The sequence below is a fragment of the Meleagris gallopavo genome, chromosome 5 (assembly GCF_905368555.1).
Source record: "Meleagris gallopavo chromosome 5, MGAL_WU_HG_1.1, whole genome shotgun sequence".
In the NCBI taxonomy this organism is placed as follows: Eukaryota; Metazoa; Chordata; class Aves; order Galliformes; family Phasianidae; genus Meleagris; species Meleagris gallopavo.
In genome coordinates this window covers 55,904,712-55,923,960 of record NC_139408.1, presented here as the reverse complement: position 1 = coordinate 55,923,960, position 19,249 = coordinate 55,904,712, and the positions used below count along the sequence as shown (strand labels likewise).

The following is a 19,249-nucleotide window of genomic DNA, read 5'->3' as shown; positions in this document are numbered from 1 at the left end:
TTGCATTTTGTTCCCTGTGTCAAATCAGGCTGAAGTTCCTTCTTCCAGTGCCCATGTTACTTGCAGAACTCTGTGGGAGGATGAGTTTGGGAATGAAGCTGTTTTTGGGATGATCCTCTTTGCAGCTGGCTAATATGAAGTGTGGGGGATTAAAGGGAAAAAGTGTTAGAGCGTTATCTCTGAGGAATTTATACAATGCAGCTGCTCCTCAGACTTCTTGCTGTGTTCCTGGTGACTGTTGAATGTGAGGAGTTTTACTGTGTCCTCTTGCCAGGCAGATGACTGACTTGAGTGTTGTGTGCTGGGTGATGAGCATAGGAAAGCTACTTACTGTGGTGGGGCTGGGTACCCTCTGTGCATCACGTCTTAGATCTCTGCTGCAGGTCTCACAGAGCTGCTGCTGAGAAAATGCCTGGGGAGAAACCCCAGTTAAAGGAACTGCTGCCTTAGCTAAGATGTGTGTGTATCTTAAATAGCTTAGTATTCAAGCTGGGACGGGAGGTTTAGGTTAGACATTAGGAGGGAGTTTTTCACCCAGAGGGTGGTGAGGCACTGGAACAGGTTGCCCAAGGAGGCTGTGGATGCCCCATCCCTGGAGGCAATCAGGGCCAGACTGGATGTGGCTCTGGGCAGCCTGGGCTGCTGGTTGGTGACCTGCACGCAGCAGGGAGTTGGAACTGGATGAGCAAAGTGCTCCTTTGCAACCCAGGCCATTCCGTGATTCTGTGAGATGATTCTATGTTTTTTCCCCCATGTTTAATGTTATCTTTTTAGAAGCACAAATCTCTGGAGATGACATGCATCTCGAGACCCAAGCGTTGGTAGGAGCAGTGCTCGTAACGTGCTGGGGCTAAGCTACGGGTGACTCATTAGCCAGATGGAGCTATAATTTATTTCTGTCTTCCCAAGTAAGTTAATCCCCTGGACCTAAACTGAATGAATATCCCCGTGAAATGCGGTGTTGGTGCCGAGTGAAACCTGAGAGTTAAATGCAGAAAGCAGAGGGTGTGTTATGAAACCCATGCCAGTGTTAACTAGCAGAGGAAGTCAGGTGCAAGCAAACACTGTGCTGGAGCTCAGGAGTAGTTTCTGCAGTGTGGGCTCTGTTCAGGGGAACGGAAGTGCAATTTTTTGTGAAATGCTGGTTGGGAACAGTAATGGAGTCTGTGTGCAGGCTGGGACAGATGCTGTTTGTTCTCCTGTCCCAGAATGAGTGCTGCGTGGGCACGGGCTGACCTGCTCCATCGTTTGTGCCCTATGCTCTTCCAGGTTTGGTTTTAAACACAGATGGATGTTTAACTGAATAACCTTAAGATTGAAAGCAACTCGAGGTTTCTGTGCCACTTCTCACCTCCATTGAGGGTGTGTGTGGCACCTGTGTCTTGACATCTTTGGATGTGTGGAGGTTTTTAGGTTGTGCAGCTTTCACTTTTTTCAGGTTTAACTTCTGTCCTGCTTCTCTTATTACTGCATTGGATTTTTTTCCCCTACTGATTGCTTCTGCTTCTTCCTAGGTGGCTTGTTGAGAAATATGGAAGTGTAAGTGGGAATGGAGATGTTGATTTAGTGATTGGAGTTTGTTGGAGGACAGCTGGCAGCTTTGCAAGGCAAACCCCTGCCCATTCATCCAGTAGTGAGGGTGTCACCTTGCAAAGACCTCTTGGCGAGGAGCAGGTGGTAAAGGACGTGGCTTTGGCAGCCTGCCTATGAGCCAGTATTGGTGTGCTCCAGGAGGTGATGCTTAAGAGGTTGGGTTGGAAAGGACCTTAAAGCCCACCTAGTCCCACCCCCTGCCACGAGCTGGATACCTCCCATTGGATCAGGCTGCCCAGGGTCCCATCCCCCTGGCTTTGGGCACCTCCAGGGATAGTGTGCAATTGCCTTGCTTACTCCAGGCTGGGAAGAGGAATTGGGTGTTTGTTCCAGGAGATCACATCTTTAGCTTGTACTTGGTGCTCACTTTGGGCTCAGAAAAAATACAGAAGAGGTTTTAGTGTGACTGTGTTTAACTAATTAGGAAGATCTGGAGCTTTCCCAGCTGCATGCACACCTCTTTGGCAAATAAAACATCACTTTTCTGGGAACAAATGTGCTATACTTACAATTTCCAAAGCATTTTTGGTGACTGGATAAAGCACATAGAGACCATCAGACTTGCCTTCGTTTCCTTAATAGCATGCTGTGGCATCTTTTGGGGTTGGTGCAGCTGGGGATCTGAGTTAGCCAAGTGTCTGGGTTTTAGCATGCCAGTGTGTTGCAGCTGAGCCTGTATTAAACTTTTGGCTTCTCTGGTCTCAAAATGACGACCATCACCTACTTACCCTTTTTTCCTCAGAGGTGGCGAGGCCCTGGTACTGCTGCCCCGTGATCTGTGGTTGCCCATCCCTGGAGGTGCCCAAGGCTGTGGATGGGGCCTTGAGCAGTCTGAGCTGGTGAGAGGTGTCCCTGCCCATGGCAGGGTTTGGAACTGCATGAGCTGCAAGGTCCCTTCCCTCCTAATCCATCCCATGGTTCTCTCATCCTTGGTCCTGCCATGATGATCACCATGGCCAGCTATGTGCTCGTGTATTGATGAGACAGAGATGGCATGTTCTGGGCTCTTTGTGGTTAGGTACTGTAATTGTGGCAGTAATGTACGGTAATGATCAACCTAATTATATTTGTGAAAAACCCGCTTAATCACATATTTACTTTAGGGATTAGTTTCTCCCATACACATTCAATATTGACTTTGGTGGAGGCAGATTTTTCAAGATCTGTTTCCTTCATGTGATAACTATCGTTGTAGCACTTAATGCAGAAAGCTTCTTCTATCAAATGCAGCTAACCATTTTGAAAGCTCCCTCTTAGTTTCATGCATCTGATCTTTTTCTCCCACTCATGCAGACCTTGTGAAACTCTATCCTGGCTGTAGTTCCAGATGCAAAACTTTTCATCAAGCTTGCATGCTCAGGAAGCAAAATACACAAACTGGGAGGAGACTTAGTGTTAAGACAACTGGTGAACAATTAGAGTATTGAAGTGTTAGCTGTTTATTTTGATAACTTAATAGCCAAATTAGAGTTCCCTCTCCTTGCTTTCTGTGCTGTTCAATGCACTGTACAAATATATTATCACAGCAACTCTGTCCAAAAACAATTGCAGTCACTAGAGAGCAGGGCTCAGTGTGGCCCATCTGCTCCCTGTGAGGAGCTGTAGGCCGCCATGAGGCCTCCCCTCAACCTTTGCTCTGGGGCAGCAAACCTGGGAACCCCCTCATACTTCTTTCCCTCCAGACCCTTCCCTATCTTTATAGCTCTAAATGGGGCTTTTGCTGTATGCTTGCTAAATGGGAACTTTGCATGTATTGGCAGTGTTAGGGAATGCTGCAGTTGTGTGACAGGTTGGTTGTGGGACACACAACTTGGGTTAGATTCCTTCAGACCCCAGTAGGTTTTCCAGTTTGAGCTGAAGAGTTGTCTTAGAATCATAGAATGGCCTGGGTTGCAAAGGAGCACAATGCTCATCCAGTTCCAACCCCCTGCTATGTGCAGGTCGCCAACCAGCAGCCCAGGCTGCCCAGAGCCACATCCAGCCTGGCCCTGATTTCCTGCAGGGATGGGGCATCCACAGCCTCCTTGGGCAACCTGTTCCAGTGCCTCACCACCCTCTGGGTGGAAAAAGTATTGGAAGGCCTCTGCGAAGTCTCCCTAGTGCATTCTCTTCTCCAAGCTAAATAGTCTTCTGTGTCTGCTCCTACCATGGAGGTTGTATGCTGTTACATGTGCAAAATAAGTAACAGGTCTTCCTGCTTTCCTATGAACATGTGGAATTTTTGTGGGCTTAAAGCTGGCTTTTAGACTTTGAAAAGCAGTTATGGGGGGAAAAAAAGAAACCTGATCATGTTTGACTACAGATTACACCTGTCTCCCTTCTCCTCATTCCACTGCTGAAACTTTTGTAAATCTGAGAGCAAAAATTGGAACTTAGCTCTGGAACTTGCTGTGACAACCTTAATTCAGGATGCTTGACTTAGGTGAAGAAAAATTTATTTAAAAAGAATCGGTGTTGCTCAGCATCTGTGGGTCCTTGTTTCACAGTCTCTGAAACTGATCTCCTGTGTTTCTGATAATCAAAAGTTTTAACTTAATAAAATGCATTTGGGAAGGGAGGTAAGGAAGATGGGTAAATGTGAGGAAAGAGAGCTACTTTCCTTTGAGATCACAGCCTTACGACCTGCAGTGCCTTCCTATACAGGCTAACAGCTTTAAAGGAAGTGCTAAATGATTACAGAAGTTATTCATCATTGATATAGTTTAACAACGTCGTTAAAAGCTGCTTTTAAGATTTTTCTGAAATGGTATCAAAGTGTCTTTTGTTGTTGTAATTGGCGAGGGGAAAAAAGTCTTGAGGAATACACTGTCAGAAACTAATTCTTGTTTCATTTTGCCTTGCAGATTTTTTTTTTTTAAATATTGCTAAGAAAAAGCACAATGGAGTTTTACGAGTCTACCTACTTCATCATCCTCATTCCTTCTGTGGTTATTACAGTCATCTTTCTCTTCTTCTGGCTGTTCATGAAAGAAACATTATATGATGAAGTCCTTGCGAAGCAGAAAAGGGACCTTAAGTTTCCACCTACCAAGAGTGATAAAAAGAAAACAGAGAAGAAGAAGAACAAGAAGAAAGAAGCTCAGAATGGGAACATCCACGAATCTGACTCTGAAAGCACACCTCGGGACTTCAAGCTCTCTGATGCCCTGGGTACAGATGAAGAGCACGTTGGTCCTGTTCCCCTGAGTGCGACTGAGGCATCTGCTGGCATCAGAGAACGGAAGAAGAAGGAGAAGAAGCAGAAGGCAGCTCAAGATGATCATGTAACTAAGGAGTCGGAAGGATCCAAGTCTTCAGGCAAGAAAGTAGAACCAGTCCCTGTAACAAAACAGCCCACTCCACCATCCGAATCAGCAGCATCTAAGAAGAAGCCTGGGCAGAAGAAGCAGAAAAATGGCATGTGTACCTTACGTTGCATACGCTTCTTGCACAGAATGCCACAACTGTGCTCTGCTTCTTGCAAGGCCACAGAGTGTCTCTCTCAGAACTGTTCTGCCTGATCTCTGAGGGGCAGAGCTCACTTCTAACTTTTTCCTTTTTATGAGCTATTGCTTTTTTCCCCTGTTTTTCATCTGGCAGCAATGCTCTGGGTTTCCTTCTCCCATCCTTGCTTTCTTCTACTACAGGCTGTTGAGGGAAACAGAGTAGCATGTATTTCTCCTTTCCTCTGTGGCTTGACTACTTTGCTCTCAAGCTGTTGAAATTCTGATTAACTCAAAAGTCATTAAGTGTTTGCTCTCTGCATTCTGATGTCAAGCTATGGGAAAAAAGTGGAGTCCTAAGAGCGTTTGCTCTGATAAGTAAGGACCTCTAGGGCAACCCCATACTAGAGTGTGCAAAATAAATCACTGTTTAAGTGCAGGCTTAATGTACAAAAAGATGTTCGGTGGTTGATTTGTGGAAAGAAGCACTTAAAATCATAGAATCATAGGATGACCTGGCTTGAAAAGGACCACAGTGATCATCTAGTTTCAACCCCCCTGCCGTGGGCAGGTTGCCAGCTGTCAGACTAGGCTGCCCAGTGCCACATCCAGCTTGGGATGCAGGCAGCTTCCCACTCCTTACACTCTTGTAACCAAATGGAATGGATGTTAAACTCCCCCTCCCCCCCCCCAGATTAGCCATTGCAATTGAACAATGGAAGCATCCAATTTAGAACAGTCTGAGCTGTTTGTGACCATTTTGATCGTATGCTCAGCAGAAGTCAACATGTCTCTGTGTAATGTCCATAAACAGAAGATTAGAAAAATGAGAGCATTCAGAAATAAGTGAGAAACAAAGTATTTTCAGACAACTAGTAATATGACAGGCTTGCTACAGGGAGTGAAGAAAAAAGTGACATTGCTGCTTGATGTGGTGACTTATTTTTTCTTTTTTTCTGAACAAGACCCACCAACTATCAGCAAAAAAAAAAAAAAAAAAGTATTAAATCTTATTTTTGGGTGCTTTCCAAAAATATGTGGCGTGGTTAAAATGTGGTCTGCAACCACTGCTTTGAGGGCAGCCACAACTTTCCCCCCCGATGATGTGATCTAACGCCATAGCCCTGTGCTGTGTCAGCTCTGCCATCTGTACCATACAGTACCTGCTGTCCAAAAAAGATGAAAAACAAAACAAACAAACAAAAAAAACCCAGATCCAACCAAAAAAAGAAAACAACCCTCTCTGTTGAAATAACTCTTAAAAAGAACAGTTCCCTAACATGAAACACTTATTTTCTGCTTCTCACAGTCCTGGTAGCTGTTGGAGTGTGTGTGTAACATGCACAAGTGTGTTCATGGAATGGGGGGAGGGAATACTTCTTGCAGATAAGAAACTAACCCAGGTAACGTGCTGTATGCTCTGTTGCAGTATAACCTGCATTTGTTAAATTACTACTTTTCATTACCTGCGTTCTGCCTGCAGATAAAATTCCTGTCTGTCAGACCACTCAGTGCTATGGCCCTTGACTCTGCTAAAACCTTTCTTTTGCTTTGGGGTCTCGTCTGATATGGGAAGTGTGTGTGCTTGGGTGTGTGTTAACAGGTATCTATGTGTAACTTTGTGTTCTCACTTAAAATACATGAGTTTCTTTTATTCTGGGAGTGATTTAGATCCATTGATTTAAAAGTAATAATGAAGAGTGTAAGGAAGAGCATGTTGTCTTACTTGTCTGTTACAGATGATCAAGATACTAAGACTGATTCTGTTGCATCTCCTGCCAAAAAGCAAGAACCTGTGCTGCTCCACCAGGAGATAAAACAAGAAAATGTATCAGGAAAGAAGAAAGTCTCTGCAAAGAAGCAGAAAGTTGATAATGGTGAGAATACTGAGGGTTTCTTATCAGTTCAGACACATCTGATTATTAAACCTTTTTTTGTCTATACTTTTAGGAAAGAAACTGTAGAAGAATCTCTCTCTTTTTTTTTTTTTTTTTTTAATTAGAAAAAGTAGGAATTCCAGGTAGGAAAGATCTTGATGTACAGTTCTTTGTTTTACGAGCCTCTGGTACCAATGAACATGAGATAACACTGAATTTTTGAGGTTTTAGATCCAAACATCCACACTAGAATTGAGGAGTAATGTATTGATGCAGGGAGTAAGCTGAACAGGCTCTAAGCTGCTCTGAGCAAGGCACGTCTGCATGGCTGCAGTCATCTGCCCCAAACAAGACCGCAGTTATTTTAGTCAGTTGCATTGACCACGTTCCTCTCTTACTGTCCTTTTGTTAGCTAGCTGTTGCTCCAACATAAACTGCTCATCACTGCTGTCAAGGCCTTTACTGTTTGTCATCTCTCGCTCTCTGCCAAGATACTGTTTCTCGTCTCCTCTTGGCTCAGTCTGCCTCTGTATTTCAGCCTTTTACAATGAGTGCTGTTGTGTCTGTGGCATTTGGGGAGAGCGTGACCACGAAGTTCTCTGAGGCCACCTTGTTAGCTTCTCAAAACTGTTCTTCACTGGGACAGCTCTGAAGAAGCCGGCGGCTGGTGAACAGCTCCTGATGTGAGCAGTAGCACTCACTGTGCTTCCTTCCACTGTGCTTTGGTCAGGTTGTCAGGGCCTGGATCATAGAATTGTTAAGGTCTGACAAGACCACTAAGATCATCAGGCCAACCATCAACTTATCTCCACCACACCCACTGGGCCACGTCCCTTGTGGATGTGGACTCCAGTCAGAGTGACACCACTGAGTGTCTTGCAGCTATTAGGTGGGCTTTTTAAAAGGAAGGGGTTGAAACAAGGAGGGGAAGATGATAAGGAGAAACCTGAAAAAGTTGAGGATGCTAACAGGATTGGGAGGTGGATATTTCTGTTGGAGGGGGCCTCTCCTCACTCCTGTGCTTGTTGCGTGTGTGCAGGTGTTTGCTTGCTGCTTAAGAGGGGAGATACTTACAGGTTACATTGAAGGTTTGGCTGCTTTTTAAGGAGGAAAATAAGGCAGATGGCATGTGAAAGCCTTTTCTAACTATCTCTCTGGCTGTCAGGAAGGCATGTTGGTGTTGTGCCGATGCCTGAAAACTTGTATCCCATCTGTTTCCTCCTCTCCAGCTCACTGCATGGCCTCTGATCTCCATCAGCCCTTCGACTGTGCTGGGGGGATCTGTGAACCTCCTCACCACACAGTGTGGCTCTGTGCAGAGTGTCTTGTGTGCTGCAGGAAGCGTGCCCTGGGCAAACCCCAAGTCAAGCTCTGTTGCTGGCTGCATCCATCATTCCTCCTCTGTTGCTCTTCCTCTCCCCTTCTCTACTTTTTGTCTCAGCAGAGCAGACCGAGCAGCTCTTTGGGCAGGGGCTTTTCTCATTGCATTCATACAGTGCTGTGTGCGTGGGGACTGAGGTCAGTCAGTACCTCAGGGTGTCTGAATACTAATGGTGCCTGGAGCCTGCTCTGACAGATGAGATATCCTCATTAGGTACAGCTGAGTCTGTGTGGGAAATAAGCCCGATTGCTGCCCCTAATACACATTCTTCCTAAATGGTTGAGGTCGCTGGTGATGTAATGTGGGTGCAAGTGTTGGCAGTAAGATACTAGCATTTAACAGAATAGAAGCAAAAGACATCATCGTGCTCATGTTTCAGGGTGCTGCCCCAGGCAAACCAGTCTCATGGATGCTATATGCAGCTCTAATGAGAAAGTGAAGTGAAAATCAAGATGTTGAGGTTCTTCTCTGCTAGTTCTTATCGTGCTGTAAAAACACCTTTGAAAATGTGAGTTTAATTGGAGTTATTTAATAACTGTAAATTAGAGACCTTTATTTAATGAACTTACCTAAAGAGGTTTGATGAGTTAAGCTGTGATGGGTAATAGCACATAACTAACTAGTTACTGAGGTTAAATATGTGGTAATCCAACTCATTGAGGTGTAACGCTCCTTTTCCATATGTTGAAGTTAATTATTATTAAAAAGCTTTAACCTGTTCTGTGGACTTCTGCTTGCAGTTTTGGTGGATGAACCTCTTATTCAGCCCACTACTTACATTCCTTTGATGGATAACTCTGATGCTGGTGCTTTAGAAAAGAGAGAAGTGGTAGAAGTAGCAAAACAAAACATGAACGAAGGGATCCAGAAGAGCGGTGGCAAGAAAATGAAGAATGAAACTGATAAAGGTAAGAAGCTGATAATGTAGTTTGCTTTGTTCACACTTCCAGGCAGTCAGTGCCCAGTGAGTGTGCTTTCTGTGAGGAGAGAAATCCTTTCTTCCCAGCAAAACAGAAAGGATTCGAGGAGAATGTTTGTGGCTGCAGGACGCTGTTTGTTCTTGTCTGTGTTCACTTCTCTACTGCTTTTGGCACGGCTGAAAGGGCTTTGCTCCATCTGAATCCTTTTAATGCTGACTGTAGGCTTTTGTGTCCTCACAGTGAGCAAATGGATGATCACAGACCACACAGATGCACAAGAGAGAGTGTGCTAGAATTTCTCAGTGCTTTCCCCCCACCTCCTGAGCTGTTATTCAGCAATTTGTTTTTCATGCTTGATAATTTCTGCTAGGGACTCAGTATCGCCAGCGTTTTGTTTCCTGTTCCTAGTTGTACAGCATAGTTTAGGCATCTTTAACAGTGTTGGAATCCAGAGCAAGAGATTTCCCTGTGTAATCTTGGGGCCTGCCTGAGCTGGAAGTGCAGACTGTGTGCTTTCATGCTATTCTAAAGCTACTTTGGGCCGACCAGCCAACAGATACCTGAGTGCAACACAGAGTTACCTGAAGCAAACTGCCTGTGTGAGTCTCTTGGTTTCCAGCAAGATGCTGAATTTTCCTTTTAACGTGCTTGGAATTGGCAGAGGAGCAGGGGGGGCTTCCTTCGTACTCTGCTGGAGAAGACTGATGTGACTCCTGAGCATCATGTCCTACTGAGACTTCATGTAGGTCATGGATGTGCTTGAAGCATGACAGGCTTGCTGAGACCCTTAAATCTGTGGGCAGAAGAAGCCAAATGGCTGGGCAGTGGTTCCCTGTTCGGGCTTGTTCAGAGGACAGACTCTGCATTGCCTGCCTAGTGACTCACCATCGTTTCTGGTTTTAGACCTGTATTCAAAAATGCACACTTTGAAGTCTTCTTGGCAACTCTGTGGTACCCAAGTTGGATTCCCACTTGCCTGAGGCTCCTCTTGTGCTTCCAACTCAATGGCTGTGTATTATTGCTGTGGGGCATCAAAGCCTCCCCTGTGCACCAGTCCGTTCTCGTTTCCTTTGCAAGCTGTAACCCTTCTATGTGAGCTTCTAATTCTTCTGTGTCAGCTGGGATTTGCTCTCCCAATATAGAAATCTTCTTGTATTCTAAGTGTAAGCTTCTTGCAAGGGCAAGGCTCTTCCTGTGTTCAGGGAGCACAGGGTTTGGTCTGGTCCAAGCCTAGTAGACCTTCAGCAAACCAGACTCTGGTCTCAGGATGTTGGTATGATCCTGGTAAAAGCATCACTGATGATGTCAGTGCAGCGATGACATGATTTGAAGCCTGTGGCCAAGACCAAGTTGGGTTTAGGACAAGGATGGGGTGTGCTAGAATTCCTCAGGGCTTCCCTGACAACTCCCTGGACTGTTATTCATTTGCCTGTTTTCATGGTCGATAGCTTTTCCTACAGTCTTAATATTGCCAGAACTTCGTTTCCTATTTTTCATTCATATTTTATTCTCTTCAGGGGTTTGGGTTTGCCTTGTGGTTTGTTATCATGTCCATAGCTGTGGTGAGAAGGCTGGACCATTCCCTGTTATCTTAGGGGCACTTTCTGAACCAAGCATCCTTCTTAAGTTTTTACTTTCTCTTTACTCCTCTCCAGTCTCTTGGCATACTTCTCTCTGACAGAGATACTGGGTGCCTCAGACTTGTGCTTCCATTTCCTTAAGTTAGGGGGCCACCTAATGACTTATGTGTGCAGCCTGTTTTTCTAATGAAAAATGCTTTTGTTTCTGTAAGAGCATGGTAGATCTGGAGTGCACTTGCTTTGTTTGTGTCTCTTTGAACACTTACAGAATCAGTGATGAAGATGGATCTCATTGATTTATCTGCCTGCTGCTGAATTCCTGCAGCAGTTTCATTTCCAAACTTAGACCGATGGAATATCTTTCTGATTCCATGTATTGTAATCAGAAATGTGCCATGTAAATTCATTGCTCTGTCATCTGCATATTGCTCTTGGAGCGAGGCTGTCCTCTAAATTGGGAGCTCAGTTTGAATTACTGTCATAATATGCTGGGAAGAACTCTTCAAGTTTTCACATTTGTGCTATTTTTCCCCCCAAATCTGTGTTGTGCTTTGTCTTCTTGCTAGCAACACTATAAATGTTACCAACTGTACAAACAAAACGATGGGATTTTTTTCCCAAAACTGTCAGCTGGCAGATTGTTATCAGATTTAAATCTGAGTTATGTTGTTTTAGCTGAATGCTCATGACCTTTTGCTTCTTGGCATTTCAGACTGAAATTAAATATAATGCATAATGATACCCCATCACATGCTATTTCAAAGCAAAATAAATAATTCTGTACTGAGTCCAAAGCAAATATATCCTCCCTTCTGTGTTGCAGAGAATGCTGAAGTAAAATTTAAAGACTTTGTGATAGCCATGAAGAATATGATCTTCACTGAAGATGAGGCCCGTTGTGTAGTGGAGGTGTTGAAGGAAAAATCTGGTGCAATTCACGACGTCTTACAAAAGGTGAATGTCTGTGGGTATGGGGGAGAGGAGGCTTTTAAATGGGTAGAAAGTGGAGGAGACACTGTCAAGTGAGCTAATGGATGTTTTGTCGCTATTTCTGCATTATGGCTTTGGAAGATTTTTTTTTTTTCCAGCTGGTCTGTGCCTGCTTTTACATGCAGAAGGCAGTTGTCAGATATCTGCCATCTGCCAGGGCTGGCTAGACAGGCTGATAGCTCCTAACTGCTCGTAAAGGGCAGCCATAACCATCAGTAGAAGCTATGTAATGTAGGGCTGTTGCAGCTGACGCAGTGTGTTGGCATGGGGGAGGGCTAGCTGGTGACTTTAGCAGCCATCTCTCACAAATATGTAGGAAAAACTGTAATAGGAATTAAGGAAAAAAACCAACAAACAGGAGTCCCTCTTAGAAACCTGACACATTAAAGTGTTCTGGCTATTTTGAATGGGTTTCATAGGACCTTAGGATACTTCAGATTGGAAGGGAGCTCTGCAGTCCATTCTCTTGCTCAAAGCAGGGTCTGCTCCCAGGTCAGCCTGGGCTGTCAGGCTTTAAACCATGATGAACTGAGGCTGAGTAACTTATCTGAACAACCTGTTCCAATTCTTGGTGCTTCTTTACTCTCTGATTTCTACAGTTTTGTATTAAGACAGCAGGGTGGTGACCACCAGTATCTTGCAATACCATCGAAGGAGATCTTCCAACCAAATTGAGAATGGATTTGTGGGACTGCAACTCCCCTCTGCTTCTTTTACTAGCAGACTTTATTTAACACAATCTGAGTGTATATGTGTAGAACGTTTGCCCCTTGTGGCAGTTATTTTATTTTCTAAGACCAGTGTCCAAGTGGCAGGACAGCAGGGATCATTCCCCCAGCTTCCTGTGTTTTGCAGCATCTCTAAAACTTGTCATTCTTCCCCGCAGAGATGTTACTGTTGTAACTGGAGGCTCTCCTGAGTGGAAGGAGAGACCAGACCAGTGTTCCCTCTTTCCTTTGTAGTGAGCTTTCAGGAAATCAGGTGGTATTTCTAATCCAGGTTGGATTACACCTGCTTTGAGCGTGGGTGGGACCAGGTGATGTTGGCAATCTCTTCCTCACTCATTTATCGAATGATTCAGCATGGCTGTGCTGTTTTCCTTTATTTCTTTAATGACTGCTCTTTCGTTTTTCCCAGTGCCACCAAAGCAGCCATCTTCCAATGTGGGAGCTCCTTAAGAGCCCATTTGTTCTCTTAATTGGTTTCAGTGCATCTGAAAATGCATTTCCTGGTCCGATAAAACCGGTGCTGCAGGATCCATTAGCAGCAGGGCTGGGTACTCGTGGTGCCATGTACGCTGTGCGCACAGACTACGTGGGGACGTGAGGAGGTGTTGCTTCCTTTCAGCCTGGCTCTGCTGGTGTACTTCTGGCATGCATTGACCACTTGTGTGTGCTTTTGCTGCAGGCCAGCAAGGCAGAGTCGGCTGCAGCTATACATCAGCTGCAAGAGAAGGAGAAAATGCTCGCTGCGATGAAGGAGGAGGCAGCTGTTGCAAAGGAGCAGTGCAAGCAGCTAACCCAGGTAAATGCAAACAAGTTTGTATGTATAGAGAGCTTTTGGATAATTGCAGGGGCTTGGAGAATGAGCAGCAACAAATTCTGGCCTGTTGAGGTTAGTCTAAATTAAAAGCTGGAATCTCTTATATTGGGAAGGTGTTCCAAGACTCTGTGTTAGTTTTTATGATGCTATTAGTGTGTTTGTGCAGAGCTGTTTGCCAGTAGTTTTTCCAGGTAGTTCACTTACTGGCATTTTTAAGCTGAGGAAATTTTTCTTTTCAAAAGGTTACTAAGAGCAAATGCTTTTTTTTTTCCGTGAGCATTATATGGATATAAATATAAAACACCTCTTTGCCATTGCAGCTTTAACTGAGTATACATATTCCAGTATTTGGATGCTTGCGTGCTTCTAGGTACAGTAATGATCAGCTTTCTTTGACAAAGCTGCAGCAAGTTTGAATGCTGCTTGGCCCCTTGAGTTGCAGCACTGATAGTTCTAGACTTACAGTTGCACCACTGTCAAGATAACTTCATGAAACTTGATTTTTTTTTTTTTTCCTCTATTGAATATTTCAAAGGAGATCAGTTACTGTAGAAAAAGGAATTATGTCAGTGTTGTAATAAATCAGAGGCTTGGCGGGGGTAAGATTCTTATGTTTTGGGTAATTTGGAAGTAGAGTGATGTTAGAATCAGGAATACTGTGGGACAGGAGCTGAGCAGGAGTGTCAGATAGAGCCTGAGTGTGGAGGGAAACTGATGTAGTGGAGGGGGAAAAACCATCTACAGAGTGGTGGTTGGAAGGCAAGGCAGGGTCTGCGGAGAAGATGGGTGGTTGTTAGTTTTCCCAGTTTTGTTAGGGAAGAGGAAAAATGAATAGGCATTCCTGAAAGCTGAGAGAAAGCAGGTGAAGGCAGAGCTGCTGCAGTGCTAAATCTTGAGGGTAAGCAAGGGAAAAAACTCAACAAGCTTTTATCTTCTAATTATCTTCTAATTAACATGTTCCTTTGAAGACACTGTTGAAAGCTATGGAGGGACTTAGAGGGTGAGGTGCAGAGATGTCCCTGGGGCTGTCAGTACAGATGATATCTGGAGAGGATGAATGAGAGCAAGGAGTGCCTGACCTCTGTGGTGTTGAGTGTGTGAGAGCTGGTCTTGCCAGCATCTCTGGCACTGCCTTGGTGGGGTGCATGGGCTGGTGAGGGTTGTAGGTGAATGGTAGAAGTTGGTGGAGGGGTAGAAGGAAGCCAGAAAATGTCATGGTGCCTCCCTTCTGTTGTATCCTAGCAGATGGAAGACCAGTGACACTTGTTTGAGAAGGCTTTGTGTTAAACTGTCTCCATTGTGTTTTCAGAAGCGACTCAGAGCTCCTGGTATCTTTGGTTACTCTGTGAACATATGCTTGGGAGCTCATTATGCTTTTTGTTTTTTTTTATTCTGAAGAAGACAGCTTCCTGAAGCCAACTAACTAGTTGGCTCTAAAAAGAGAGAACAGCTTTTATTGAAAATGAAATGTGGACGAAGCTTATAATTACTCTGAAGAGGTGGAAGGTATTCAGGCTAGTTGGAGCACTGAAATGTTGTGGCAGGGCTCTCTGTGCTGTCAGAGAGGCTGACTGCTAATGTGGGTACTTTGGATCTCTGGAGAAGCCTCTGGCACTGTGTGGAGCTACATTGTGTGGCATTGCTGGAGGCACTTGGAGTTTGAGCATGCAAAAACTCCTGTGATCAGAGCTGCCTGAGCCCTGCACTCAATGGTTTTGCTTACTGCAGCAAATGGACTTATATTGCAGATTAGCAGCTCTGTGCACTTCTCAGGTGTCCAGGTTGAGTTACTGGCTAATAAATAATCCAAATTGAAATGTGTATTTTCATTTGGAAGCTATAATGTGGCATGCTGGTGGGATTTGGGCCTTATTGCTGGGTGCTAATAGCCTATCTCCTCTGGCAAAACTGTTTTCAGTGTTGGCTTTGCAACCTGCTACAAAGCAATTACATGCTCTAAAATTCTTTGTAGTTTTGCTGCAATTCTTTATTCAATTTCTTTCATTTTGCTGTACCTGGGAGGAAAATCCAAGGTACGCTCTGTGCAGTATCTGTGACTTTAATCGTTAGGGCTCTGTATTATCTAGCTAAACCTGATAGAAATAAGACAAGAGGAGTTTGTTGCTGTTTAAGTGGCAAACCTCTTTTTAATACATGTGAAAGTATGCTGATTTAAAATCCTCAGAAGGGTGCTGAGAGCTTGGCCAGTGTAGTACTGTCATTTGTGAGTGAATGCTGGTGCTTACTGTAGTTTGATGTATACCTGATATGTTTCTCATAATCAAAAAACATTGTGTCTGTTGGATTCTAGAAGAGAGTGGTAGGTGATTTCTTTTCTTTTTCCTTTGGTTTCCCACCCAAGGAGCTGGTTGCAGAAAAAGAGAGGAACGGCTTGCTTACAGCGAAAATGAGGGAACGCATCAACACGCTGGAGAAGGAGCATGGCACTTTTCAGAGTAAAATACATGTTAGCTACCAGGAATCTCAGCAGATGAAGATAAAGGTAAAAGCTTTCGTAGAATCATTAAGGCTGGAAAAGATCTCAGAGATCCCCAAGTCCAAACCACCCCACTGTGCCCACTGACCACATCCCTCAGTGCTACATGTCCCTGGACACCCTCAGGGATGGTGACTTCCCCCACTCCCTGTGCAGCTGTGCCACTGCATTACTCCTCTTTCTGTGAAGAGCTGTTTCCTAATATCCAACCTAAACCTTCCCTGGCACAACCTGAGGCCATCACCTCTCATCCTTTACTGTTTGGGTTGAAGTATACAAGCAGATCGATGCTAAGGAACCTTTATTTTAGCAAAGAGTGCAGCATTTGTTATTTCAAGTCAGCTTCTGTGGAAGTGGTTGTTACCTGGAATCTTGAGTGCAGTGTGCTGATAGCTGTTAGTGTGACCCATCTGCGTGAGGGTAGGGAAATTGAGGGCTGATTCATAAAGTAGGGGCATACCAAAGGAGGCTGGTTCACAGTCTGCAAAAGGCCAGTGCTAGGCAGCCTGGCTTGTCTGGTTACTTCTGCTTTGTGGTATTCTGCTAAAATGTTAACCAATTAAGCATGAAATCTAGTTGAAATACTCAACTTCAGGTAGGCACTAATGCTGAGGATCATTTAGAAGCTGATAAATCTTGCTCTTAAATCTCAGGGCGGAGGGATTAATCAAGTTAATACACAAGAAGTATCACTGATTGGGAAGGTGCTTTACTGAGAACATTTGAAGGGCAGCACTTAGATTTTTGTTTTTAGACCCTTCTCCTGAATTTGTTATGATGTAGTGACTTCAGAAGGAGTTTTCACCAGATATTTTTAAGCAAAATGGCCCTGCCTATACCAGCTGACATGTGCTTAGATTTGTCGTGCTGGTGTGTTTTCCTAAAAGGTTGTAACAGCACCAAGCCTGGTTTGTGAACATCCAGTTTCAGTAATATTTCTGTTGTATCTTGGCACTCTGGAGAATGCCAAGTCTGCAGTTCTGGAGCAGACGCTGCTTCACATGAACCTACACAGGAAACTGCAAAGTGAGAGGATCTTACTGGTGGGGGTGTGGAGGAGCTCTGGGGACCAAAGGGTGATTTCTAATTTCTACCAGCACGTCTGTAGCAGTCAGCTGGAGGAAGAGCGTGCAGAGGTGCTCTGGTCCTGCTCCCCCTGCTGCTGTTTCACAGTGTTGCAGAGAAGCTGAACTATAGCCAGCAAAGATTCCAGATCCTCTTTTATCTGTGTGGTGTTTAAATAAAAATAATAGTAAACAAGGAGCACAAAAAACTACCACAAAGCAAACACTAAAAAAAAACCAAAACAAAAACCACAAGCTCATCAAAGCTCAGAGAGAACAACTCCTTGGATGTGTTGGTGCTGAGCTGGATGTGGCTGCTCCACAATGGACCACTCTCTTGCTGTTGTTGTTATTCAGATGTTTGGTTTTTGTTTTTTTTTTTTTTTTTTGGACTTGTGCTTACAAGATCCTCACTGATGAGTCACTCATGGTGAAACTGGGTTTTGGAAGTGGTGTCAGCTGCAACTGGTGCTGGAAGAGGAAGAACGTGTTACGTGCTGTACATGCTTCAGGATTTTCAGAGCAGGCTGTAGGACCAGCTGTGCTGGCGTCTGGATATGCAAAGTCTGTTTTTTTGTTCTTTTTTTTCCCTTTGAATCCTGTCTTTTGGTCATGTTTGAACTATTGTGAAGCAGCTTTGGGTTTTAGGGCATCTCTCAAGCACATTGAAATGTAATTGAAGCATATTTTTGCCTAAAGAAAAGGATCTACTTTGTAGTCTTAACTTCAGGATGTTAGATCCGGACAAGCCTTTTGCAATTTACATGCTACAATCTGTGTATGTTTGGTTATTTCCAACTTTTCTGCTTTATTTACAGGCTTTGTTAAACCTCTGGCATTAATCCAGTGAATTTATTTCTTCCTTGGAAAGGGAGATTGGTACCCAGTTATTGATAACTCAGCTGTGCAACTGTAGATAGTTATCAATATCCTGAGTAATATTTGTGTACTACTTAAAATGTGGCCTTGATACAGTGGTATAAAAGGAAACTGATGTTTTATTCAAGCAAGTAGAGCCAAGCTGCATCAATTAAATTGAGGAGTCGTATGAGGAGGGAGGTAAAGGTGTCCCTTTCCCCAGAAAAGCACTGAATATTGTTACCTTTAACTGTTGTATAGTTGTATCTGCTGTGATATTTTGGTGGTTTCTGATTTCTCTTTTAGTATTCTGTCTTTTTAGTATTATGTCTTTTTTTTTCCCCCCCTTCAGTTCCAGCAACGCTGTGAGCAGATGGAGGCAGAAATAAGCCACCTGAAGCAGGAGAATGGTATCCTGAGAGATGCTGTCAGCACTTCTACCAATCAAATGGAGAGCAAGTATGTTAGCAGCTACTTGGAGCTCTGCATATTTTTAAGCTTTCCCTGAAGAACTCTGGCTTCTGCTCCTTTCATTTCCATTTCCTTGGCTGTCTTTGCATTTGTGTTTAAACCAGGAAGTAGTCATTTTGGAGCATGGAGGTACCTGTTTGTATTTGCATTGAGCCAGGGCTGTCAAAGCTGATTAGTGTCTTTCATCAGTTGGAAGCCTGGGCTGCTAGAGGTCTGAGATCTGACGGGAAGAACTGCAGGAGTGCTCAGTCACAACCAGTGTATTTGGTAGGGTGCATTCGTCCACCTGGCTTTAGGAGAAGTGCTCTTGCAGATCTCTTGGGAGGACAGCAGCTCTGAGCTTATAAATTGGTCCTGCATTAAAAAAGAAAATGTCAATATGCTGCAGTGATAATCCAGCTGTCACCCAGTGGTATCCATCCACCATTGCTTGGAGAATCAAAAAGCACCTCAAGGTGTCATCTTTTTGTGAGTCATGACTTAACTTTACCACCATACACACAGTCCTCTGTCAGCTCAGGGACAAACTGAGTGCCTGATAAGGGGGGTAGGCAGATGGCAGAATTCCTGCTAGTGGCCTTCTGCCTTCAGGAAGCCAAAACCACACTTCACATGCTCTCAGATAGCTGATTTGTTACTGTTGGAGACTGGAATGTCAGAACTCTGTCATGGCTTGGAAATGTTGCTGTATCTTCATTTTGTGGCTGGGCTGTTCACGCCAAGGAGCTACTACTTTCTGGACCATTCTGCCAACATCTGCTGAACTGCTGAGCATAATGCAGTGGGTGCACTTTCTGCTCCCTGCCCACTTTCTGCAGTGCCATATAATAAGGGCTAGTCCTCTGTTTGTAGAGATGCCCTGTTTGTAGAAATGTCATAATTAATAAATCTTGAAAAAAATGCCTCGTTTGGGCAAAAATAAAGAACATAATGCTTTTTGTTTGCTTGTACACAAACACGAGCCTTTCAGAATTCTTGCCTTGTGTGATACAAATGCATCTTCATTCCCAAGTAGGAGAGTGCATCACACACCTTCACAAGTTGAGAGTGAGTC

General features: G+C 44.2%; 1 protein-coding gene across 4 annotated transcripts in view; it reads left to right on the top strand.

The window, feature by feature from the left end:
* Positions 1-19,249, top strand: part of KTN1 (kinectin 1) — a 70,176-nt gene that overhangs the window by 15,429 nt on the left and 35,498 nt on the right. For all 4 annotated transcript variants that reach the window (XM_085225864.1, XM_085225866.1, XM_085225865.1 and 1 more), the window contains exons 2-8: positions 4,437-4,989; positions 6,755-6,892; positions 9,014-9,181; positions 11,597-11,727; positions 13,171-13,287; positions 15,668-15,808; positions 18,077-18,183. In XM_085225864.1, the coding sequence (XP_085081990.1) occupies positions 4,473-4,989; positions 6,755-6,892; positions 9,014-9,181; positions 11,597-11,727; positions 13,171-13,287; positions 15,668-15,808; positions 18,077-18,183 (1,319 nt within the window). In that variant the 5' untranslated portion in view covers positions 4,437-4,472. The remainder of the gene's footprint in view (positions 1-4,436; positions 4,990-6,754; positions 6,893-9,013; positions 9,182-11,596; positions 11,728-13,170; positions 13,288-15,667; positions 15,809-18,076; positions 18,184-19,249) is intronic.